General features: G+C 54.1%; 2 protein-coding genes and 1 long non-coding RNA gene across 3 annotated transcripts in view; 1 reads left to right on the forward strand and 2 right to left on the reverse strand.

Moving 5' to 3' along the window:
* Window positions 1–7,646, forward strand: part of LOC113626981 (uncharacterized) — a 38,790-nt gene extending 31,144 nt beyond the window's left edge. Inside the window, exons 7-8 of the long non-coding RNA XR_003435378.1 lie at window positions 2,109–2,316; window positions 7,614–7,646. This is a non-coding gene — a long non-coding RNA (uncharacterized LOC113626981). The remainder of the gene's footprint in view (window positions 1–2,108; window positions 2,317–7,613) is intronic.
* Window positions 7,647–11,170: 3,524 nt separating this feature from the next.
* Window positions 11,171–12,829, reverse strand: FOXL1 (forkhead box L1). The gene has a single exon (XM_027119050.1). It carries the CDS (start codon window positions 12,264–12,266, stop codon window positions 11,229–11,231), a length of 1,038 nt encoding a protein of 345 aa, XP_026974851.1. The 5' UTR covers window positions 12,267–12,829; the 3' UTR covers window positions 11,171–11,228.
* Window positions 12,830–20,798: 7,969 nt separating this feature from the next.
* On the reverse strand, window positions 20,799–23,900 carry FOXC2 (forkhead box C2). The gene has a single exon (XM_027119882.1). It carries the CDS (start codon window positions 23,195–23,197, stop codon window positions 21,692–21,694), a length of 1,506 nt encoding a protein of 501 aa, XP_026975683.1. The 5' UTR covers window positions 23,198–23,900; the 3' UTR covers window positions 20,799–21,691.
* Window positions 23,901–24,841: the final 941 nt, after the last annotated feature.

Genomic DNA, 24,841 nt, shown 5'->3' on the forward strand with positions numbered 1-24,841 from the left:
GCAACAGACTTGCCCGCTACTCAGTGGCCCCTCTGGACGCTCGAAGCTCCACCCCATAGTTGGGGTGGGGAGTGGGCAGACCCCTGAGAGCAAAGTAGAGGGCAGCTCACTCCCATGGGGACAAAGCCAGGCTGGGGCCCCGGATGCCTGCCTAGCTCTACGCATGTTTACCCGTCTGATGAGCCCCACCACCCGCCCGTCCTGGGCTGAGTGAGTAAAGGAGTAGAGAACAGTCTGGATGGAAAGAAGCATCGGGAGTCGGACAAGTGCCTTCACATTATTGTCCTACAAATATTCACTGTCCGTTACACACCAAGCACTGGGTTACAGCAAGCTGAGGGACGCCCACTCTGGCAAGAGAGTCAGGCGTGGAAAAGGTGCAGTCCCGTTGACAGACATTTTTTGGACGCCTGCTAAGTAGCAGGCACTGGGCTGGACAGATAGGAAAAAAGAGGCAAAACAGAAAATGATGGAACCTTTGCCCTCATGGAGCACGTCGCATCGTGGGGAGGGACAGATGCGAAACTCATCACTGGGCAGATAATGACCTAATTGCAGTTGGGATAAGTAATCTGAAGAGCTGCAGAATTCTATAAAAGTGTGTGAAAGGGCAACCAAAGAGAATCTGAAGCCGTACCGTCCAGCGGGGCTGCGGCTAAGTACGCACGCATCGCTCTTGAGTTCCAGAAACGCGGCTCATCTCAGTTAAGATGTACCATTAGTGCAGGATACACACCGGATTTCCAAGACTTGGTGCCAGAAAGATGTGAAGCATGTCGGTAATTTTTTATGTTAAGTTCACACCGAAATGAGAATGTCTTGGAGAGGTGGGGTTAAATAAAATAGATTCCCTAGAATGAACTTTACCTGTCTCCTTTCCATGTTTCGTTTTTAAGGTGGCTACTAAAATTGTTAAGTTAGTCTTTTTTGGCTCACTGGCCTAGAAGATCCAAATATACGTCCCTGATCAAGAAGCTTTCTATGGCCCTTTGGCTTGAAAATCCCAGAGAGATGGGAAGGAGATGGAAATGTGTCTACGCCACTAGCTCTGTCCTTTGGGTGTGGAGATCTCACAAAGGGAATAGACGGGGTTTCTCAAACCTCAGGGCTATAGAGTCGGATAATCCTCCGTCGTGAGGGGCTGTTCTGTGCTTTGTAGGCTGTCCAACAGCATCCCTCAACACCCTAGATGCCACTAACACCCCTCCCCTGGTTATGACCACCCAGACTGTCTCCAGACGTTGCCAACTGCCCCAGGGGGTAAGATTGCCCCCAGTTGAGAACCAGCCTACTAGACCAATGCTGGACCAGATGAGGTCAATGGTTATTCCACATTAGAATCACCAGGTGGTCATGCAACCCGCCCAGGCCAGAGGCCCTAGCATCTCTGGGAGTGGAGTCTGGGAAGCACATTTTGTTAAGCTCCCTGAATGGTTCTGATGTGCAGACCTGACTGAGAACCTCATATAGGATGCTGCTTGACAGGCGGTGTGTTCCCTGCCTGCGTCCTTCACTTTAAGAGGTGAGGAGGCGTTTGCCCTGTAGGCCCACTCCTTTCACACCCGGTCAGCTGTTGCTGAAGGGCAGCTGCGAGTTTTAAAGACAGGTATGCTTGGGTCTGTTCCTTTGCCAAGGATTCGCTCTGCGACCTGGGGAGCGCACTAGTCAAATGCCACTGGTGAACTGGACACAGTAATCCCCAGCTCCCAGGGTCATCTCAAAATGAAAGAGACTGTGCACATAGAGCCCTCAGGACAGAGCTCGACAGCTGCTCAGAGCCGGAGAGCCTGAATCCAAGCCCAGCTCTGCCGTGTGTGGGTTACGAGACGCTGGGAAGTGACTAAGCCCTCTACACCTGCTACCTCACCTGTTAAGGAGGGAAAACTACCATCCCTAACTCGCAGGGCCTGGGGAAAAGTGAGTGAGTAATAATACATGCCAAGTACTGTCCTTAGACCAGTCCCCAGCAGAGACCGAGTGCTCAGCAAATACTAAATACCAGTCCCCCAGAGACCGAGTGCTCAGCAAACACTGAAATGATGATTAGCCCCTCCTAGGTCTTAGCACTTTTGGGGTAGCTTAAGTTTTTACTGCAAACTCTCGTTCAGTTACACAGAAAGAATTTGCAAGTAGCTCACAGGATCTTTGCAAAGTGGATTCCAAGCTGAGCTCCCAGGAGCGCATCCCTGCCAGTACTGCAGGGCTGGCCACCACGGAAGCGCCCACCCCCAGTAGGATCCAAGGGCTTCAAGTCCTGGGCGGCTCTCGCGGCTCCAGGTCCCAGGACCACTCCCGTGGTCCGCAGCATCGAAGCAGGTGCACTACGCCCTCCTCCCTGCCCACCTGGCCCCCAAGGTCACACCCGTGTGTCTGGTGGTGGGCCCCATCCTAGCACACAGACGAGTGGGGGGTTCCTTCTTTGCTTCTTATAGTTGAAAGACCGGCTTGAAAGAATGGGGATCTCTCAGGAAACGGAGAGTGTTTAAAAGATTTTGAGTAACCATAAATGTCAACAGTGCATCGGCTGGTGCCTGTCAGTTTGCTTTGCTGGTCTTCCCCACCTGAGTATAAGCCCCTTGAGGACAGGACCGGGGTCTGGTCCACTTGTATGTGGCTAAGGTGTGTCGCACGCCTGGCACTTAATGGCTATCTGGTGGATGGAGAATGACAGCCTGTTCTGATGACAGAGGCTCTTGGAACAAGTTCCTGATCACGGGAAAACAAACGCTTTTACTCCTTCGTGCGTATCCTTAAATGCATGTGCTTCCTTCACCCCAGGCTGAACGTGGGGGGAGATCTGTGAAACGCTAGCTTGTGCAGCGAAGATGTTGCGAAAGAGAGCCGGAGCTTTAGGAACAAATGACCTGAATGTTTGACTCGGGTTCTCCCTGACTGTGTGTCATGCACTCACCCAGCCTTGATGCCTCCTCCAGCAAGTTGGGAGACTCAAGGCAGCCTCACAGTGTTGCTGAAATGATCCAAAGCGGTGATGTGCTCAGTACCTTCTCCCCAGATGGTGTGCGAGGAGGCAGGGAGGCCGTGAGCCCTGATGAATGTCAGCAGCTGGGCTGCCTCATTCAACCCGAAACCCACTTCTCTGTTTCTTCTTGCCCAGAGGTTTTTCTGAATAATCCAGGCACTTGACCTTAAGCCTTCCCTTACTGATACCAAAACCACTGCTTCCCGACGCCAGCTGCACACTAGGATTATTGCGGGGGGTGGGGGAGGTCATCCTAAAAAACCATCTGGGGCTATGACCCGGCCGTCAGCATTTTTTTTAAAGACCCCCTGGGGATTCCGGTGCTTAGCGCAGGTAGAGATCCACTCGTCCAAACAGACAGCAGAAGTCGAGTTCTCACTCGCAGCTCTACCCGTAACTGCTGGAAGCATGAAAACCAATCAAAGAATGGATCTTAGGTGCTGGCGTGGCTCCCCCGTGATGGGGAGGGAGGGGACAGCAAGAGCGCAGATTGGGTCTGTGGACCAGTGGTCATGTGGTGGGAGTCTCTGTCCCCATCCTTGGTCCCGACCTCATGGCAGGGGGTCGGTGCTGGCCATGTGCTCCAGGACTAACTCTGAGCCTGACTAGCCAGGTGCCTTAGGACAAGACACCTGTCTCTCTGAGAGAGTGTGTGTGTGTGTACGTGTCTGTGCCCTAGTGTGTGTAAACAGAGATATGGTGGTGCCATAGGTGGTTAAATGTAAATGAGAAAAGGGCTATAAAAATTTTTGCACAAAATAAGTCTCTTTCACCTCCCTGTGCATCTCTTTGCACCTTCCCATGAATCTATAATTATTTCAAAATAAAAGGTGTTAATAAATAAATAAATAGATCTATTTTCACCTCATCTTTGTGTGGCCAGGCTGCCAGCCATTAAAGGATCGTGCCGGAAGAGGCCTTCCAGCACCTCCCTGGCTCTCTGCGTGTGCAAAAAAGCTCTATGGTGATGGTGGTGGTGATGATGATGGTGATGGTGGCAGCAGTGATGAAGTAGAGAACAATTTGTATATATACATACCGATCTAATATCGATGGTATATCTGTGGTTGATACAGAGATATATATAGTCTAGGGGGGAAGTACCAACCATAATCTCTGGTGGTGGGATTATTACAGGTGGTCATGGGATCACACATTGGTTCTCTTTTTAGTACTCTTCTAAATATTCCACACTTCTTGCGTGAACACATATAACTTCTACGAGTGTTTTAGTGGAGGCAGCTCTACCCGAAGAAATAGAAAAAGCATGCTTTCGTCCATGGAGAGAAGCCGAGAGTCTATTTTGACCAAGAGGAAATTGAGTACAAATGTGGATAAATAAGAAGAAAGAGTAAGAGATGAACAACCTGCTTTGCACGATTCCTTCACGCCCAGAGACCCGCCTGATGACGTCGGTACCTCGCTACGGTGGCTCGCAACCCTGGCTGCAGAGCGGACTCCCCTGAGGAGCTTATAGAAACACGCCACCTGGTCCCACCAGAGGCCAACGGAATGGGAGCCCTTGGGAACAGGACACAAGCACCGGGACGTCATCCTGCAACAGAGGGGTGGGCACACGGCCCCCTGGGTTTGTCCTCACCCCGTGTGGAAGGCCAGTGAACCCCCGGAACAGACAGCAGAGACAAGAAATGAAACGCACTGGAAATAGATGTATTTCTCCTTAATCCCGTCTTCCTTATGTCACTGAGTGGCCCTTATTCAGATGCTGAGCTGTCCCTAGCCTGACGGTTTCTCCCATGCCCACCCCACCCCCGTCCTAGAGCCCCATGCCCAAGGAAGGGAAGGAGAAGCCACTCGCAGGGTGCTCCGGGCACCCGCGAGAGCCCCACGTGAATTATTCATCACCCCCACCTCACATCATGCTCTCAAGATGGAGCCCGCAGAGCCGACACAAAGTCCAAAAATGTGGGAAAGTTTATTTATTTCTCTGAAACATTCCTGATTTGTAATGTGCTTTCTAAAAATGTTCTCGCTGACCCAGCCCCTGCTATACTTAGCCACAGCATTTAAAGAAATGTTCCTTACACTTTATAAGGCGGGCTATGAAACTCATGAATTTAGGAAAAGCTGCTCCCCAGTCTGGTCCCTTTGTCCCCGGGAGAGGGGTGGAGCCTCTCCTTCATCACCAGGCGTGGTCTTGGTGCTGGGGTGGGGGGAGGGCAGAAATGAAGAGTTTTATTCATTCCCAAGGCCCCTGAGTTCACTGTGGCTGGACGGCCAGCCCTGGGAAGCTCCTTGTAAGCTCCTGGGCAAGGCGAAGAAACACCAAAGGACTCGCCCTCCCGGGCTCGTGAAAATCGCCCTCCTGTGGTTTCCTAGGATCCCCTGCCGCGTGTGGCGGCTTACTTTGCTTTTGGTTTTGTGTTCAAACGATTGGATCATCTCAAGAGATATAACACTGCAAGGAAGAGACGAAAATGGCTGCCAGCCTGCCCGGGAGGAAGAGCTGAAGAAGTTGGCCCAGGAGGAGTTACGGGATACGAGCCGCGTTGTGGGCTCGCAAATGGGCTTGTAAAACAAGAGTGTTTAGATTAGAGGCTGCGTCTATATACGGAGACAAGACCTCCCATTGACCGAATGCCTCCCACAGGCCAGATGTTGTATGTGTATATATTAACTAATTTAATTCTGCCAGCTGCCCAATGCAGAAGGCATTATGATTAGTCCCATTTTGCAGACGAGAACTGGGTCAGGTGCTGTCCTAGGAATTGACACCCATCGTTAAATTTACTCCTTTCAACAGCTTGATGAGGCAGTTACTAACGTTGCCCCCATTTGTACAGGTGAGAGAGTTAAGGCACAGAAGGGTTAAGTCATTTTGCTGATGTCACACAGCAAGTCAGAGCAGAGCTGGGTTATTATTCTCTGTCTGGCGGGCTCACTCTTGACAAGGCTAACGTACCCCTCCCCACCTTCATCTGAACTTCAAATTACTGAATGGTAATGAGTCAATAAGACATTAATGAGAGGGGGTTTCCTCACTAGTAGGTGTGTCTAGAGAGACCTGTGGAACAGTAGAAGGTGGCCACTACCTGGGAAAGAACTGTGGTCCCAGGATGCTGGGGAGACAGGACATGTGTCATATTCACCTTGCACAGTATGAGGACCTGAGTCAGGCTTTAAACCTGGTGTTGTCCAAGGTGACATGGTCTTGTGGACAGCAGGGCGTCTTCCCCACTCTTCCCAGAGTGCCTGACCTTCGGCCGAGACACTTCCTTTGTGTCCCTTCCCTGGACTCCGGCTGGAGGACGCCCTCCCCAGCGTGTGGGACACACATTCTGGAAGAGTAACACGGCATCAGTTGCGCTCCTCGCACTAGCCAGGAAGGAGTAACTTTGTTTTAAATGCTCAGCAAATGGATACAAACTAGGTGCAGTCATCGCAGCCCCCAGCAACTCAGCAAGTCCTTTCCAGGCTCAGAGGTGAGAAGGCGGAGACTGTACGGCCAGGGCCAGGGCCCTCAGGAGCTAAATCCAGACTCTGCCCACCCAAGAGGCTCTCAGGCGAGGGTCTAGAACCACCTTCTCCCGGAAGCTTGCCAGACGGGAGAATCCAATCTCTGAGAATGCCAGGTGCAGCCGCCGGTATTGTCCCAGACATCCTGGTCTTGGCCCTTGGACGTCAACAGTGTGGTCCGGGCAGCTGCCACCAACTGGCCCCAGAGGCAGGACCCTCCACTGTGCTGGCTGTGCTCTGTTTGCCTCGGTCCCAGCCTGGTGCGTTCTCTACCCCTCTCTGCCCCAGCAGGCTGAGCCCTGTGGACTGTATCACCTGGGCTCCCTGTAGGCTGGACTCCTGTAGGCTGGACTCCTGGTGGGGTTTAGCCGATCAGAGGCATCAACGTGAGGCTGGAAGGCAGAAGAGGAGAGAAGTCGGGTCATTCTCCTCAGCTCCTGCCCGCACCAGCACTGCGGTCCCATCTACACTCACTCCACCTGCTCCCCTGTAAGTAGTCCCTCCAACCAGGTCTTTTCCAGTGGTTCATCTAAGTAGGTTTCTGTTTCCTGCTGGAACCCTGGTTCACGCCAATGGGAAGAGGAGGTTGAGACTGAATCTTTGCCCCAGTGCCTACCCTTTGCCCGCCCCTATCACTGCCAGGGTAAATAAAGACACCTGAGTTGATAATGTCCCCCCAACCCCCAGTACTTAGGATAGGCCCTCCCACCTCCCTCTCTCCAGCCACCTTCCAGGGGAAGAAGTGAATTTTCCACTTGGTCTCGTCTGCCCACCACAGTGTACACCCTGGGTTTGAATCCACATCTGGCCTATGAGCCACTTGTGTGGTTTTCCCAGGGCAGTTGGCAACTGGACGCCACTGGAAGAGACAGACCCTCCCAGTTGGGCCCAGGCCCCACCACTCCCTGTGGACCCCTCTAGGTCACTGTACAATCTATGGGATCTGTCTGACCCTGCAGAACCCCGAGTCTGGGGCGTCTGGATAAAGACAAGTGTAGACGAGAACTTGACACTTGGCTATTCAGGCATAAAAACTGCTTGAAATGTGGATAAAAAGAATTTTACTTTTCCAACAAACTCATGTTCTTCAATTTTAATAATAAACTTGGTTTATTATCATGTGTTTTTTTTTGTTTGTTTGTTTGTTTTTTTGCAGTACGCGGGCCTCTCACTGTTGTGGCCTCTCCCGTTGGGGAGCACAGGCTCCGGACGCGCAGGCTCGGTGGCCATGGCTCACGGGCCCAGCCGCTCCGCGGCATGTGGGATCTTCCCGGACCGGGGCACGAACCCGCGTCCTCTGCATCGGCAGGCGGACTCCCAACCACTGCGCCACCAGGGAAGCCTCTCATGTGTATTTTTGACTCGATGGAACAACCCCTGCATCATGGAAACAAGACCCCAGCCGCCATGAACATGGGAAGTACACCGAGTCGTGGCTCTCACATGGGTGCAGCCCGGGCGGATGGGCTCTGGCCTTCAGCTGTAACAATATCATCACATGTGGCTAATTCATTAACCCACACATGCATAGACGCTGACCACTCTTCACGAAATGGTAGAGACCATGGGGTGGGCCTCTTTCCAGAGAGATGCGGCTGTATTGGAAAATGGCAAGACACATCCTGTTCCAATTCTGGAAAACCTTATGGGGCGTGTAAGACCCAGGAGGCCATCAGCCTCCACAAGAGCCAGGTAACATCCATGAGCAGACAAAGCAAAAGGCCTCTTTGAAGCCTCTTGCAAAAGTTGGGAAGGTAAAGGTCTCAGGTGGGTATGTCTTCCAAGATTCTTTTGTAAAGTCCTTGTTAGTTTCACTATGATAGTGCAAAAAACTAAATTATTCCTTGTTCAAATTATATAGAAAAACAAAATCTTTCCCAAAGTACCAATACTTGTGTAAATCTAAAGGAATTCAGCACTTGATCTGAGTTTATCTGTCCCAGCTATGCAATGAAGGTGAATTTCTGACCATTTGTGTGTGTAGAACATATATACACACATGCATGTATGTATATACATACACACATGTATACATATATGTACACATACACATTTATCGCTGCACATACACCTGCCATATCCCCTATTATGATCAGTGTACTCATAAGTGTGTGTGTGTGTGTGTGTGTGTGTGTGTGTGTGTGTGTGTGTGTGTAATCAAGGCTTAAACCAACGATCATCTACAGGAACCAGAATCTGTTCCCTTTGTTTAGAGAACACTGAGGCATACTTCAGATTGCCAAAGAACAGAATGATTTGGTTGCTTTTAGTTTACTTGAAATCTAGGTGATTTTGTTTTTATTGAGAGTAGAAACCTTTCCTTGCTCTCATTGATCGTAATTTGGAGCACAGGACTAAACTGGAACATTAGAACAGCTGTTTGATTGCTAAGTGCCACAGCCCCTCTCTCTCTCCAGTAGGAAGGAAAACACATGGAATTGTATAGAATCCATAGAAATGACCCCACTGTCCGTTTCTCTTTGCTTTCCTAAACCAGATGAATGTGGGGATTAGGTAACAGAATTCCTCTTTATGTATGTATAAACACCCTTACAAAGTAATACATACTCCTGCCTTTTTTTTCTTTGCCATAAAAATAATGTTTGTGGAACTTTTTGGAACTGTAACTCTAAGATAAATGACAGTATTTTTTAAAATGACAGTATTCGATTATTTGCTTCTCCAGAAAACAGGCATCATAACTTAACGAAACACACGAGATCTCAAATCAAACATAAAAAGAAAACATTAAAAACACATCCTACACAGCAGAATCTTCATCTTATTGCTGACATTCAGGCAGCATCCACCAGTCCTGGGGTTTTCAGCTCCTACCCTCCAGTCCATGTTTGTGTACCCCGCCTCGCAAGCCAGAGCCTCCAGAGACACTGTTGGGGTTCCGAGATATAATCCCAGGCTCCCCTTTCTTATTACACTGTTTGTTTATCCCCCCCCCCCCCAGTAATCCATTGAACCAGTCACTGAGAGGTTAATGAAAAAACAACTTTATTCACAGAGGCTGAGACTTCGGGATAACAAAATATCGAATGACGGCCCTTCCACCACATTTTAAGTTAATCACAGTGATCCTGGATCTCAACAATAGGATCTCATCAAAGTTCTTAACATCAAGGACCCTGAAGCTCGCCCGCCAAAGTGTTCCCACCAGCCCGGGCAGAAAGCGGTCGTGGATGCACGTGTGGGTCGGTAGCACACGCCTTCAGGATGAATTCTCAGTAAGTCGGCTCTGTGCCTACTAGTTACTAAATTATTCTGCCTGTCCAAAATATCCAACATATTAACCAACAGGCTCTCCTGATGTAAAGTTTGTGTTCATTTTTATATGTCCTGGAAACTGCTCTAAAAAATGCAGAGACTGTCTCCACCTCCCTCCAAGAACTCATGGCTTATTGTGCTTTTCCCACATCAGATAAAATTAAAGTAACTTGGAGGTTCAGGAAATCAAGTTTCAGAACCACCAAAACAACCCAAAGAGAGATACCATAAGAGGTTAGATGCATTTCCCCAAAGCTTCAAGCTGTACCGGGCTGTGAAAAATCTCAATTTTCGTCACCAGATCTTTGTCTCAGCCCCCTGCCTTCCCGCCCACCCCTCACACCAGACTTCCAGTCACCTCCATAGGTGTTTATTTAGCTGCAAGCTCTGGGCCTGCCTGGTTGGGGCTTAGAGGGAGGAGCCAGTTGCAGTCGGCTGGGAAGCCTCCCACCAAGCCTCCTGTTCCCTGGGGTCCAGAGAGCCGCCTCCACAGACACCAGTGGGCTCCCTTACTCTTGCTGGCACTAACCCATCTCTCCCTCTACTCGCTTTCCGTGTGTTTGTTTCACCCAACTCTTTTGATTAAAAGTAGTCCTTCACTACACGATTCTGGAAAATGTAGCAACGGTCAAGCCTAGATCTTGAAAAAAAAAACATGGAAGTGGAAAATCTTCCGCTGTCTTAGACATCTTCGCTCCCCCTCACACACTTCCGGTGTCTCCAAAAATCTTTCGACCCTTAAACAAAAAAGCAAAGAGATAGGAGGCTGGCTATTGCTGGTAACATGCGTTGGGGAACATGTGTATTGATTAACAAGCTATCATAATGCAACAAAATGCTAAATGATAGAGAGTGCACTTTCGTAATAGAAGTTGTTACTACAGATGTTTTCAGAGGGCAATCCTTACAGTGAGAAGGATCAAGCATTTTAGCCAAAGAACATAGCATGTTCCTTCTACTATCTAGAAAGGAAAAGCGAAAAATTCTCCCTGGACTTCAGGGACAAACCCAGCTGTGAACACCCATCACCCCGACGAGCTCAAAGCCAAGGCCCAGGCCACAGTGACAACCGAGCTGGTGATGGTCAGACCGTGGCTCTCAGATAGAAAGGACCACACCGCGGCCACGTATCTGCCCTCGGGTTGTCTGCGCCCTCCCGTTCCCCAGACGCGCAGGGCCTGTCTGGGTAGCCAGTGGGACCGACCTAAGGTCGAGGCATTTTCCTGCTCCCACAGTAGGAGGTCTGAGATGCCCGAGTCCCAGCGTGGGCAATGTCTTTTAAATCTCCGAAGCTGCTCCGGGTTCTGGGAAGGTCCGCCTTGCAGGAGGCAGGGGAGTGTGCCCATCCCTGCGCAGAGGTTGCTAATACTTCCCAGGAGTCGGCAGAGGAAATCATTTTCTAAAAAACACGCGACTTCTTCCTCCAGCGGTGGGAGTCCTGGTTGCTCACAAGAAGCTCAGACCAGGGCAGGGGAAAGATCAGGCACTGTTTGCTTTACTGGAAATGAAGCACCGTGTCGGGGAGCTGCAGAGGGAAATAGGAGAGGAAAGGGATCCCGAGCTGGTAAAAGCCGCCCTGGACGTGCGGGTCGAGCATCAGGGAAGCGTTGAAAGGTGGACGGAGGCCGGAGGAGGTGGCCAGAAGCGAGGCGCCCAGACAGCCGCCGGGCCCCTGCTTGGCGCCCCCCGGGAGCTCGCCCCCTCCAGCCGGCTTTTGCCCCTGCCGTCCCGCCAGGATGCTGTCTATGCTGAAGCTCTTGGACTTGTCCGAGCTCTTCGGAGAGCTGCGGGAGGCGGGGCGCGGAGGGGACCGCGAGCCATCCACCGTGCGCGCGGGCTGGCTGGCGGCCACGGCCGCTGCGCCCTGGAGCGCGTCGCCTGCGTCCCCAGAGGGCGACGCGGGCCTGGGCCAGTGGAGGGACGCCGGAGGAGAGGAGCCTTCCCGGAGGGGCGAGGGGCGCGCAGGCGCTCCCTCGTGGATGGGGGTCGCGGAGCGGGGGCGCGCTCCCCCTCTCCCCACCTCCGGCTGCGCTTCTGCGCCGCGCTCCTGCAGCTCGGCGCGGGCCCGCTTGGCCTCCGGGGCTCCGGGGCCCGGCTTGGGCTTCCTCTTCCGGCGCCGGTAGTTGCCATTCTCGAACATATCCAGGCAACGAGGGTCCAGCGTCCAGTAGCTGCCCTTGCCGGGCCGTCCTTTTTCGCGGGGCACCTTGACGAAGCAGTCGTTGAGCGAGAGGTTGTGGCGGATGCTGTTCTGCCAGCCCTGTCGGTTATCCTGGTAGAAAGGGAAGCGGTCCATGATGAACTGGTAGATGCCGTTGAGTGTGACCCTCTGCTCAGGCGCATCCTGGATCGCCATGGCTATGAGCGCGATGTAGCTGTAGGGCGGCTTCTGGGGGGGCTCCACCCGGCCCGAGGCCGCCAGAGCGGCCGCGGGGGCGAAGGCCAGAGGCAGCCCGGGTCTCTCGGGGCCGTACAGATAGAGCATGGGAGAGGCGGCCAGAGCAGGCAGCCGGGGACTGAAGAGGTGGCTCATGGCGAGTGGGAGCCCGCGCTGCGCTCCGGCGTCGCAGGCGACCCAGGCGGCTTAGGGACTGTGCCCCGCGCCGCAAGGGCCCTCCAGGGGAGCCTGCCCTGCGCCTGCCTCCCGCTCTGCCGCTCTCCCCGGCGGCTCGGGGCTCTGTCCCTTCTTCATGGCTTTAAAAATGTTAAATAATTGTTGTAAGTTTGCTATTATATGTTGACTTAGCGCTGGAAAATAAATTGTCTATGATAAACAGTCGCTGTGTTCTCAGCCCACCCACATTAATTAAAATTTCATTGCTGAAAAACTCCAAGCTTTTCCCTCCACGTGTCTTTTTGATACCAGCCAATCGGTTTCGGGGTTATTCCTTCATTTGTTTATAGAATTAGTCTGTTGATAAGTCCGCCCACCCAAGTTGAATCAAGCTGTGTTTATTTGGAAAAATTTCCGGGCACCCAATATATAAACGCACTGATCTGATGTTTGAAATATCACGTCCACCCCTTGACGCTGTAAGCACACACAGTCAGTGAGGCAGGATGTGGATAGCGGTGGCTCAGAGCGGGGTCTGCCAGGCCAGGAAGGAGAGGTGGGGGGGGAGGGGCGCAGGGGTGAGTTTTACCCCTGGCCTGGGGGAGCCCCGAAGTCCCATGGCCTCCCACAAAAGATCTTTTCTTCTCCCAGGCTTAGTAGGAAATGTAGAGATGACACAGTCTCATAAAATGCCTTCTGAGGTCTTTTAAGAGCTCTTAGATATTTTGGCGGGGGAGAGGAGATAGACGGGAGTCTGATTAGAAGAGGATGCAGCCCTCCTTGGAGAGATCCTTGGGATGCCCCAGAGGAGCTGGGGGGTGGAGGCGTACTCCCTGGGGGCCTAGCATCCCGAAAGGGGCAAACCTCGGGGCTCCCTGGGGACCTGGGGAAGAGGACTCCAGGAGCCCAGTTTCTCCCGAAGCCAGTGGCACAGGGCACTGAGAGTTGGAGAGGGCGTGCAGTACCGGGTCCATAGCTTAGTTGGGGAGGTTTCAAAGTAAACCCTTTCGGAGAGCTGAGGGGGAGAGACTAAGATCTTTCTGATGGGCCTGAGAGTGCGAGGAGGAGCACCATAAAAGGGGAACTTGGCAGCTGGTGCAGCAGGGCTGGTATTTGTGAATGCGGGTCTCTCTCTATATTCTGTGCTTTCCTGTTTATAACAAGGAGGGGGTTGGAACAACTTTACAAGTGCACGCAGCTGGCCCGTGATTACATTAAGCCTTTGGGAAGCCTGCTCGCTCTCCCGCCGCTCCCCTCCCCACTCACCCTGGGGTGTAAGCACTCCCCACCCGGTCTCATTTTACATTTAGCCACGTCCCGGTTTGAATCAAAAAGCCTGAATGATGCTGACTTAGAAGGAGGTGTCTCCCCCTACTCCACCGCCTTGGAGGGGTGGCACGTAACGTGACTAGTGCCTGTTTTACCATCTTTGCTGAATATATTTTAAAAGAAAGAAAGAAAAAGCTTGGGGTAACTGAATTAACGTTTCTTGAGTCAACCGTGTGGATGCCAAAGAGAAGGCAGAGGAGTGAGGACGGCAGGTGAGGGTTGTAACGGCCCTCGAGGCTCCACGGCAATTGGGAAGACACGCAGTAAACCTGCGTTAACGAGGGAGGGGCCTGTCTGCTGCTGCTGTCACAGAGAGGCGACCCTATGCTGGGGACCGGCTGCCAGTGCTCAGGTCACCCCTGAACACGGAAAAGCAGGGAGAATCCCACTCTACAATGCGGAATCCAGAAAGTAACCCATGTGTTTGGGGGTTCCGAACAGACTACAGGGGACCCGGTACGTTTGAAATACCAAAAAGGAAGTCACGGTCAGGGTCGAAAAACCGGTTTGGGGGCAGGCGGGGCTTGAGGGACAGCCAGGTCAGGCCCTGGGACACAACCAGGCCTCCGTTCCCAGCCCTGCAATTCTAACTTATGCCCAGTGTCCCGCCTGGCCTGGTCCCGGCTTTGGTCTTGAGGATGGCCCTCTAGCCAAGAGGGGGCGGGGCGCTGCCTTCTCTCTGGATCCCTGGCTTTCCTCGGAGCCCCCCTTTCAACCCTGGGATGGAAAAACAACCTCAATGTCGGCGCTTTTGCAACGCACGGGTACCACAGTCGCCGGAGTCACCCAACCCCTCCAGACCAGAGCGCCCCCTGCAAGCTCAAGTTTGGATCCAGCCTCGGTGCCGGCTCGAACAGACCCAGAGCCAGACCCAGAGCAAGAGACAAACCGGTGTTACTGCGCGGAGCCCCCACCTCCGCTCCCGGAGCCCTTCCTGGAGTTTCCCAGGCACCCAAAGTCCAGCACGTACATCCTTGCCTTTCCGGAAAGGCGCGCCACCGCAGCGCTCCTTCTAAACTCTAAGGCAAATCGGAGCTTGAATTCGTACAATAATAAACACCGCCCAGTTTGGGCATGGGCGGGACGCAGGCGGAGACACGCGCAGCTGGTGGGCAGGGCACTGATAGTAAAGAAAAAACAACCCCAGTTCTAGTCGCGGTCTGGAGAGGCGAGCCCCACGTGCTTACAGCAGTTAGCAACCTCTCTGAGAGGTTTCAGCCGCAGGACTCCGGCAGGGCGCCCTAACCCGGCTCCGGCAGGGGGAAGAATCCTGGGCTCCCAGGTGAAGTGTGTAACTTGAGCTTAGGAGGGGACGCTGCAGGAAGGAGCCCCGCGCTGCGGCTTATTTCCGGGGAGCGCAGGGAACAAGCACCGAGTGTCCGAGTGTGGATGCGCCCTCGTGCGGAAGCTCTGTCGGGTGAGGACCTATCGGAGGCTCGGTGGGGGGACCAGCTGAGGAGACAGCCGGGCAGACTGGGTGACTCAGAGAGCCAGATGGAGACGCCGAAAGTTCCCTGCAGGTTCATAGGTCTTCAAATCCCAGAAAAGCACATTCATCTCTGAAGTCAGTGGGAGTGCGTCTTCCAGATTGCACGAAAGCCCTGAAATCATGCTTCCGGAAGGACCGTGGCAGTTCCAGCTCTGGGGCCCAAGCACAAATTGGGTTCAGTGTGGGATGAGGGCAGAAAGTACCATTCCCAGCTCCGTGGCAGAAAGCCTGCTCCTTGGGCAGGCCAGGCACTAGCCTGGACCAAAGAGGCCTCACAACAAAAGTCTTCGGAGGAGAGACAGGAGTTCCTCCCATGCCCCGCTCCCATCTACCCTTCTTCCGCTTCACCGGTAAATAAAGAGCAGACATTCAAGTTAACGATGATCTGCGCCATATTCCCAAATATCTGCCTCACTCTTCTGCGTGTGAAGATAGTTAGCGAATTGTATATATATTTGAATGAATGAATGATTCATTCAATGATTCATTCATTCAGTTGAATGAACGAATGATTCTACCATATGTTTGAGAAGAGTGAGGGTGGAAGGATGCAAGGTCACCTTAATGACAAAATGTGGGCGAGGATGATGATAATAAGGGTAATACGAATAACTAACTATGTCTTGAACACTACTGTGTGCTGGCACTGTTCTAAGTGCTTTGCTTGTATTGTTACTCCATCCTCACAGTAACCCTAAGAAACAGAAACATTTATCGTTCCCATTCTGCAGATCAGGCAACTGAGGCCAGGAAGTTAACTCACCTCAGGTCTCCTAGGAGGAAGTGTTCCAAACACAGGAAAACAATCGCATTATAATAGCTACTGTGTGTGGTTTTTGAGAACCCTGGCAGCATCTATGGAAGATGCGAGGATGGATTCACCCATTTTACAGATGGTGAAACTGAGGCCGGGCACGGAACACCGGAAAACAACGGAGGTAGTAAACGGAACAGGGATTGGAACCCACACGGTGTCCTCCAAAGGGGAATTCTCTGAGGTCTGACATCCTCAGGTGAGCACAGAAGCTGAGTAATGTGTGTCTGGAGTAATCAAAGGGCAAGGGGACCCTCTGGAGAGGAGGGATGAGTGCCCCACCCCCAGAGCTGGGAGATTTGGGGCATTGTAAGTAGGAGACCCAGAGTCCTCACATCCTGCCAAAACCCAGGACACCCTCTCCTTCCCTACCCTCCTCTTCCACTTTGAAAGAATCTTAGAGCAGTGTCTTCTGCTTCTCTCAGGGGAAGTGAGCCATAAAGGTAATGGTTGGCCAGTCAGCTGATGCTGATTGAAGCCCAGAGAAAAGGGGCAGTTAGGGCCCGGGCACCACCCTGCCCAAGCACATCAGCATTTAGCCTGATATATGCAGTTAAGTGAGACCAAAGAATCCTTGCTCTTCTGTTATCCAGGTAAATCCTAATAGCTAGCAGCCCCTACCATGGACTGGATGTTATCGAAGCACTTTCCCCAGGGGTGTTGGGTTCCTTAATCCTCACGATAACCCTATTTGATGATCCTGTCATTTTTTCAGTTGAGAAATGGGCTCAGAGAGCTTGAGGTAGCATGCCCCAGGTCACGGGCACCCTCAGTCGGCCTGTGCGCGGTAGGGCCCGAGGTGGTGCCTGTGGATTTGGCTTAGAGAGAAAATCTCCATCGGGGAACCCACCTGGAAAAATAACATGAGGGCAGAGAGAGCGCCCAGAGGGGCTGCTGGAAAGGGAAGGTCCAGGATCAAGGGCCACCGAGCCTCCGTGAGGTCAGAACGGCCTCCCTGGCCTCCATGACCTCCCAGCCTGGGTGGGCCTATGGAGTGAGCACAAAGCCCTCCCCGGGCTCCCCAACTCCATTCCCTTAAAGGGACCATCAATGCCAGCAAGTCCATCGAGCTGTCCACCCACCCCCTTCCCCTGTTCCAGCCTTCACACACTCACAGCCCCAGCATAAAGTCCCCACGGACCTGACCCAGGAAGAAACGCAGCACCAGAGAGGCACCTTCAAGAATCCACCTCTACCCAAGCTATGTCTGTCTGCTTCTGCTGCAGAACAGAAACGTTGCAAAAGCCAGAGAGGGAAAGGCTTGCATAAGTGGAGGCGGTGGCGTCTTCCCAGGTGCAGCCGCGGCTGCCCAGCCTTCCCAACTCCCTGAAACTTTCCACCCCCTTCCCTACATGCCTATGTCAAAAAGCAAACATTTCAAATGCCTTGGTGAGCTGAGGCCGGGCAAAGAAGGAGGCAGGCAGGCAATGCTTCTCAGCGTTTGGGAAAGCATTTCAAGTATGTGGTGCTAACAGGCACTGGGGGGTGGCTCTGACCAGGGGGTCCCGCTGGCCTGGAGTCTGCCCCCCACTCCCCAGCCACCCCTGGCCTGGCTGCACCCAAAGGCGGCCCTACTCTCCACTCATCCACTCCCACCACGCCCTGACCAACCGGCACGAGCACGTGGTCCCGAGGACGCAGGCACACATCCCCTGAGACGCCCGCCCGGTGCGGGCTCGCAGACCCCAGTGCATTCTACTTATTCGTCACGGGAGTCTCTTCTCGGTGTCACTCTCTCCACTCACCTCAGCTTTATGGTTATCAATAAATCTCCACTGGCCAACCTGGCCCAACACCCCCGTCCAGATTTCTGGATTGGGGCTGGGGCTGAGGATGGAGGCGGCGAGTACTCGGCCACTGGGGACCTGGGAGCTCTGCTCTGTGCTTTGAGTGAAGCTCACAAGCCTCTCCCAGGCCCAGAGGTGATCCCACCCACCCCCCAGGCAGTCTTGGGGTAAAGGGCAGGAGATGGACCTGGGAAGATTTATGAGCCAAATGCTGAAGTTCCCAGGACCCTGCATGTTCTTCTCCCACTAACTTCTGATATTCACTTCTTGCGAGCAGAGCAGGGGAGTGGGGATAAGCGAGGGCCCATCGCAGGAGCCGGCGATGCAGGAAAAAACATGCCCGCTGCCCTGAAATGCCCTTGCACTCACCTGCTCATTTTAGATGAGAAGGCCAAGGCGAGGGAGGGAAGGACTTTGTTCACACAGCGAGATGTGGTCCTCTAACCCCTAGCCCACTGCTCCAGCAACTCGAGGATGCGTGGCGCTACCGATTTTGGCGTCCTCGAGGACAAGCCACTTGAACCAGAGCAGTGAGGGCTGCCGGGCCACAGACCCAAGACTGGCCGTGGGAGAAGCCCAACTTTCAGCCTCTCTCCCTGAAAGCAGTGAGCCTGGGTGTCTCTCCGAGTCTTACAAGAAGCATGGCTCCTCCAGTTGCGGCCTCTCCAGGGCTAAGAACAACGTGCAGGATGCCCAAAGGCCACTGGGTCTCTTTGGCGGCCTTTATCTGTCAAAACTGGACCCTGGTTAGAGACACAGTCCACCCAGCCAAGGCCAGTCGGGGACGCAGGGTTATCTCTGTGGGAAACGGCCTCTGTTGTAGTGGTCGGGTCACTTCCATTTTATTTGCTGTATCTTTGAGACCTGCCCGGCTGTATCTTACTGGGTCAGGAAGAAACGTGGTTATCAGACGCAGCTTCACGCAAACTGCGTTCGGTGGACCACAGAGCCGCCTTAGCAAGGAGTCCCGGCAGACCTCAATCCGGCCCTTCCAGCCCCGACCTCCTTTCCCCTTTTCCTGAAAGGCCCTGGGCCTCCCGAGGAGAGCGGCGGAGGAAGGAGCGGCGAGCGGATGGAGACGTGGAGCCGGGACGCCCCGCGCAGTCTCTGCACGACGGGGGCAGACGCGTAGGGTGGCGCGAAGACCAGCAAGGCAGCCGGCGGCGCCTGGCCTCCGCGCTCAGTCCCGGCGTCCGGTCTTTCCCGCTCCGCGGAGCAACGGACGCCCGAGGCCACAGAGTCCCGAAACTTCTCGGGCTGCTGCAGGCCGGGACTGAGACTGGCTCCGAGCGCAGGGCCTCCCCCCCCCCACCGCCCACCCCACACGCGGCCGGCCTCCAGGCGCTTCCCGCACTCCCGGCCTCCTCGGCCCAGGGCCTGACTCGCTTCCATTCTGCCGCCTCCACAGGCCTGGATAACTCCTCCAACAGTCCCCAGGTGGCCACGTTCCCCGGGGAATGGAAGGGCCCCTCGCCGTGGCCTCCGTGAGCTACCCGCTCAGGTGAGCGGCCCACGCACAGCGGGGACTTCTTTAAGAGGCTTTCCCAAAGGTAGGAGACCCCAGTGCGGTGTCAAGGGCAGATCAGATCTCTGACCCCGTGGTTCCATTTCTCTCTCCGCTGTTTTCCATGTGTCTCTGAGACCTCCTCTGAGTTCTAAATCTTAAGGTGAGGGCAGGCTTTCAGGGAGGACTCTGAAATATCTGGGGAAGCAGAAAGCCAGCTAGAACACTCTCCTCGAGGGGAGCAAAGTGAAACCCCAGTGCCCGAGTCCGCAGTGAGCGATCTGCAGCCTCATTCTGCAGCTCAGAGAATGGTCTCAGGGGTCTCTCCCTCCCTCTCTCTGGTGCATCCCACTCAACTGAGCACCAAGGACCCGGGGGCTCACCACTCCTACGGTCATGAAAAGGAATAAAATGCAATCTTTAAGTCTTAGCCAGGTGCCACCTCTGGGGCCACAGATTGAAAGAAGCTGTGTTGCACATATGGGGGAAATTATTATGCTCAAACTTCCCCCAATTCGATTTCAGCATAACATCGAGACAAAATGCCGTGTTAAAAACAACGTAACGCCCAGGTTACATTCAAGGCTACTGCATCCAGCAAGATCACCTTCTGGAAAATCATCATCTCCTGAAGTGGTAAGTTCACAGGAGCTGCGCTCTAGGCAAGGTACAGAGTGCCTTCTCACCTGCTGGGCTGGGAAACTAATTCCCAACTTGGAGGTCTGGACCCCAAAGTCACACACAGAGACCAAGAGGGGAGTTGCGTGTTTTGGTCAGTGAAACAGATAGTAACGCCATCCCCCCTCCCCTGCGCAGCCGCACCTCACAAAGGCTGCATGGCTATTTAAAATTTGAAGGACAAGGTGTCAAAATTGAAAAGAAAAATAATCTATTATTTAAAGTCCTGGAAAAGTTGACAAATTTAAAACTCTAAAAGCACTGTAAATTATTTTTGAAGTGCGACGAGGCTTTAAAATTTTTCACTGCAGTAGGGTAAACATTTAGAAATCAAATCCAGAAGTGAAGAGGTCAAAGATTCACCTCTGATCTGGTCACCGCCAGGGATGGTCATTAAATGGTACAGAATCAATCCCCTTTGGATTTCCGCCATCCGGGTTCAACTTCTTTTCTGGAGAACTATTAAAGTGGGGAAGGAAGTCCGTATTTTAGGAAACTGAGGAAAAGCAGGACTCCCCCTGGTTTGTTGTCAGCTAATGGAAAATGTTTATCCTCCTCTCCCTCACCTCCTAAATTGGAGATGGCTGGACACTGGGATGGAATGGCACTGTTTGTTTTGACTATTGGCATGTTTTTCTGCGTTTAACAAAATGCATTACAGCAAATGTCATTATGGCTCACAGCCCTTCAGGCAGCAACGTCCAAGCAGGACTGTTTCTTGATTGCCTCAGTCAGGGTGGGATTCTGAATTAATCGAAAGCCTTTTGTGACACTGGCGGGACAACAGGGGAGTTCCCCCAGTCTTCTGTGATCATCTGTAGATGTCTATACATTTACCCACCTGTGTAACAAAAATAATCAAAACAGGTGGATTTGTGAACACACCTGGTTTTTAAAAATTCGAGCGTACAAACACACTGTCCGGACTTTGGGCAGAAAAACAACATGGGTTTATTTTAAGGCAAGTACAACAATTAAGACCACATAAGACAAACACAGGTCAAGTTAAATTTTTAGTGTTTTTTTTTTCTTTTAGGAATGCTGGGGGAGGAATCTACTATACAACACCATCACACTTTGTAAATAAAAAGTATCAGATACTTGACTTTATCCGCCAACAACAACAAAAAATAAATTATTTTCTTGTTTTGTAAAAGACCTACAACTGGGAGAAGAATTATATCTCATAATTGTACAGGGGGGGAACCCCGCATAGGTTCCTTGAATTTTCACTTTGGCAGTTAGAAATGGTCGGGCAAGATGAGAAATTATCCAGTGAACTCAACTTTAAATATTATATTAATGGCTCTGAAAAACAACAAAAAAATAGCCTGATTACAAATCCACACATTTGTACAGCACGGTTAGAGAAATTTAAAATTACACACAGCACATACATAATCTATAGAGACCCCCATAGACCTATGGGGGTCTCTACAGAGAATCATTACTGGATCGCTATGGGATTTGGTCCATAAGTTATAATTTTTGAAACCCCGAGTGGAGCAGTGAGCACAGCCATCCTGGAAGGGGAGGGGGATTTTAAAATCATTATTCATTTCGTTGGGCCGCGTCCCTGTACTGGGGCCTCTTGGGATCTCAGAAACGGGGCGGCGAATTAAAGTTACCTGCAGCTTCGCAGAGGGCTGAGGCTGGCGCGCGCGCTCTGTGCTCCCGGGTCTGCGGAAAAAGCGGTGGGCAAGTTTGGGTTCTTTTTGCGTCTCCGCAGCCTGAACTGTTTGAGAGGGTCGCGTCTGGGAGGCGAAGCCAGAGCGGGCCAGGGCAGAGGAGGGCCGGGGCAGGTCAGTATTTCGTGCAGTCATAGGAATATGGAGCTGCGTGGCGGTAGAGAGAAGGCGTAGATCTGTAGGGCAGCTGACAGCTCGCGTTGCTGCTCACCTGGGGTTCCCCGAGGGTCGAGTTCTCAATCCCCAGCCGGTGGGAGTTGAACATCTCCCTGACGTTAGGGAAAGTCTGCTGCTGGGCTGCGAACGTGTGGCCGGAGAGGTGGTTGAGGTCCCCGCTGTGGTTCAGATACCAGGACGCCGCCTGGGCCGCGGCGGCCCCGGGCTGCGGCGCCGGCTGGGGCTGGGGAGCCGGCGGGGGCGGCGGCGCCTGCGGGTGGTGGTGGCCGTGATGCTGGTGGTGATGGCCGGCGGCGGCGAGCGCGCCCTCCTGGCCGGCGGCGAGGTTGAGGGCGCTCAGGGGCGATGTGGGGCCGCTCGGGTGGTCCGAGAGGGCCTCGTCCAGCGCGGGCGGGACGCACATGTGCGCCGGCCGCTCGGCCCCGGTGTACAGGCTCATGGCGCGCATGCTGCACTGGTAGCCCCCGGCGCCCGCAGCCTCCAGGCCCTGCGCGCACGGCTGGCCGTAGGCAGCGGGCGGCGCGGCGGCGTAGGGCAGAGCCAGCGGCGGCACCACCAAGCCCGCGCGCCCGGCCGCGGGGCTCAGCTCGCCGCCCGGCGGCGACGTTCGCAGCGTCATGATATTCTCCACGCTGAAGCCGGGCAGCCCGTTGGGCGCGCCTGCGTGGTGCTCCGGCAGCGAGCCGTCGGGGGAGCCGGCGGGCGTAGAGGCCGCGCTGCGTGGGCTGCCCTGCAGCGCACTCTCGGGGCTCAGCGTCTCCACCTTGGTGATGACCGGCAGCGCCGGCGACGCCGCCTCGCTCTTGATCACCACCTTCTTCTCGGCCTCCTTGGGGGCGTCCGCTAGTGGAGGGGCGGCCGGGGCGCCCTTGGACGCCGCCGGGGGCGGCTCCTTGAGGTGGGCCCGCTCCTCCTTCTCCTTGGGCACGTCCTTCTTCTTGAAGCGCCGCCGGCGCCGCAGGAAGCTGCCGTTCTCGAACATGTTGTAGGAGTCCGGGTCCAGGGTCCAGTAGCTGCCCTTGCCAGGTTTCTTGTCGTCGCGGGGGACCTTGACGAAGCACTCGTTGAGCGAGAGGTTGTGGCGGATGCTGTTCTGCCAGCCCTGCTTGTTCTCCCGGTAGAAGGGAAAGCGATCCATGATGAACTGGTAGATGCCGTTCAGGGTGATCTTCTTCTCGGGCGCGTTCTGGATCGCCATGGTTATGAGCGCGATGTAGCTGTAGGGCGGCTTCACGAGGTCCTTGGGCGCCGCGGGCTGGTGGTGGTGGTAGGGCGCGTAGGAGCGGCCCATGCCCGCGCCGTACTGCTCCGGGTGCCCCGAGTAGACACCCATGGGGCTGGCCATGCCTCCGTAGCTGCCCGCCGCCCGGTAGTAATTCTGCTCGCTCAAGTAGGGCACCACTCCCAGGGCGTTGGGGTCGGACACAGAGTAGCGCGCCTGCATGCTGCGTCCGAGACGGCTAGCCACCGCCTGCGCGCACGGACCGCGAGGAAGGCCCTACGAGAGCGAGCGCGAGCGAGAGAGCGCGAGAGGGAGGAAGGGAGCCGGCGGGGGGGAGCCCCGGGCGCCTAGAAGCCTCAGGGGTGAGCTGGAGGAGGCGCCGGGAAGGGGCGCCCGCCTTTGGGCCGGGAAGGGCGCTCTCTTTCAGCGGACCGGGCGGAGCAGCATCCTGGAGGGCGCGCCCGGGCGAACGCAGCGCCGGCCCCCGCTCGCTCGCCCGCTCGCTCTCGGGACTCGGCGGTGGCAGCCCGGGCGGGCGGCCGGGGACGGAGCGGAGACGCCGCGCGCGCGGTGGACCGAGGCTGGCCCCTCGGCCCGCGTCAGGAAGGGGAAGGCGGCTCTCCAAGCCCCCCCAGCAAATCGGCAGCCCTGAGGGTCGGAGAGCCGGGGTCCAGAGTGCTACCCTGCCGAGCCCGGAAAAAGAGGCGAAGTCCCTTTTAGGGAATGGGAAAAGTTTCAAAAGTCTTCTTGCTGAAAGCGAGTTTTTACTTTCCTCCAGCCACGCCCCCTCCGGGAACTTTGGACCAATAACCCGGCCGCTCTGGGGACTTGGCACCAATCAGGACGAGGAGCGCCGGAATCCGTCGGCTCTAAGACCCAGCCGCGCAAAACCAGACTTCTGCAGCTCAGTCTTAACTTGAAAAGATTTTTTTAAAAGTTATATCTTATTAAAATTTATTTTATTATCACATTTTGGTTAATGGGCCCACGTGCCCAGAGCAAAAGAAAAAAACAAAAAAACCCCGACGCCCCTTCGCAGATAAAAGTCAGTTTGAGATATAAAATCGAATTGATTAATGTAGTCCAGTATCTCCCCAAAGACCTTGTAAGTAGCAAAGAACCTGGGACTATTTTTCTTATTAATGAGTGATGAGGCAAATAATTAGATTTCCTAATTATCGGGGTCCAGGTGTAATGGCTTCCAAGTAAACGTGCTGGACTGGAATGGAGGAGCCTCCGCTGTATGTTGTCATTATTTAAGCAAATAATTAACAATCAACGGGAAGTTTCCAGGTTCAGGGCAGTCAAGAATAACCTATAAAGGTTTTAGAGGCAAATTATAGAAACCGAGTGCCCCTCACCCCAACCTGAGGAGGCAGGCCGAGGCGTCTATAGGGGAAAGGCGAAGTGGGGAAAGTAGCGACATCTTGACGATATAATCCTCTAAATTCGCCGTGGATTCAGTAAATCATCCACGACATCGGGAGCCGTTTTGTGGGGTTTGGGGAAGAGAGTGAAATAATTCTGTTCATTTCCCCCTTTCCCCTCCCGCGTAGACGCTTGCAGCCCACCAACTCCAGCTTCGCAGCGTGTCTCCCTTTTCCCAGAGATAAATTCCCTTTGACAGGCTGACTCCCGCGCTCCCCGAAGATGGGAACAATGCACCAGCCACCCGGCCCCGGGAAAGCCGGGTTCCTCTGCGCGCGAGGAGAAACCCGAGCCGCACCCCGCGCCCTGCACTCTGAGCCCTGCGCTCCGCGCTCTGCGCTCCGCTGGGGCTTCGCGCTGGACGCGCGTCCGTAGAGCGGGTTCCCGACCGGCGCCCCGCCGGCTGGAACCCACAACCCTGGGCGCAGCTCTTGCTTC

Source organism: Aethalodelphis obliquidens, unplaced genomic scaffold (assembly GCF_003676395.1).
Source record: "Aethalodelphis obliquidens isolate GAN/ISIS:26980383/991018 unplaced genomic scaffold, ASM367639v1 scaffold20, whole genome shotgun sequence".
Taxonomy (NCBI): Eukaryota; Metazoa; Chordata; class Mammalia; order Artiodactyla; family Delphinidae; genus Aethalodelphis; species Aethalodelphis obliquidens.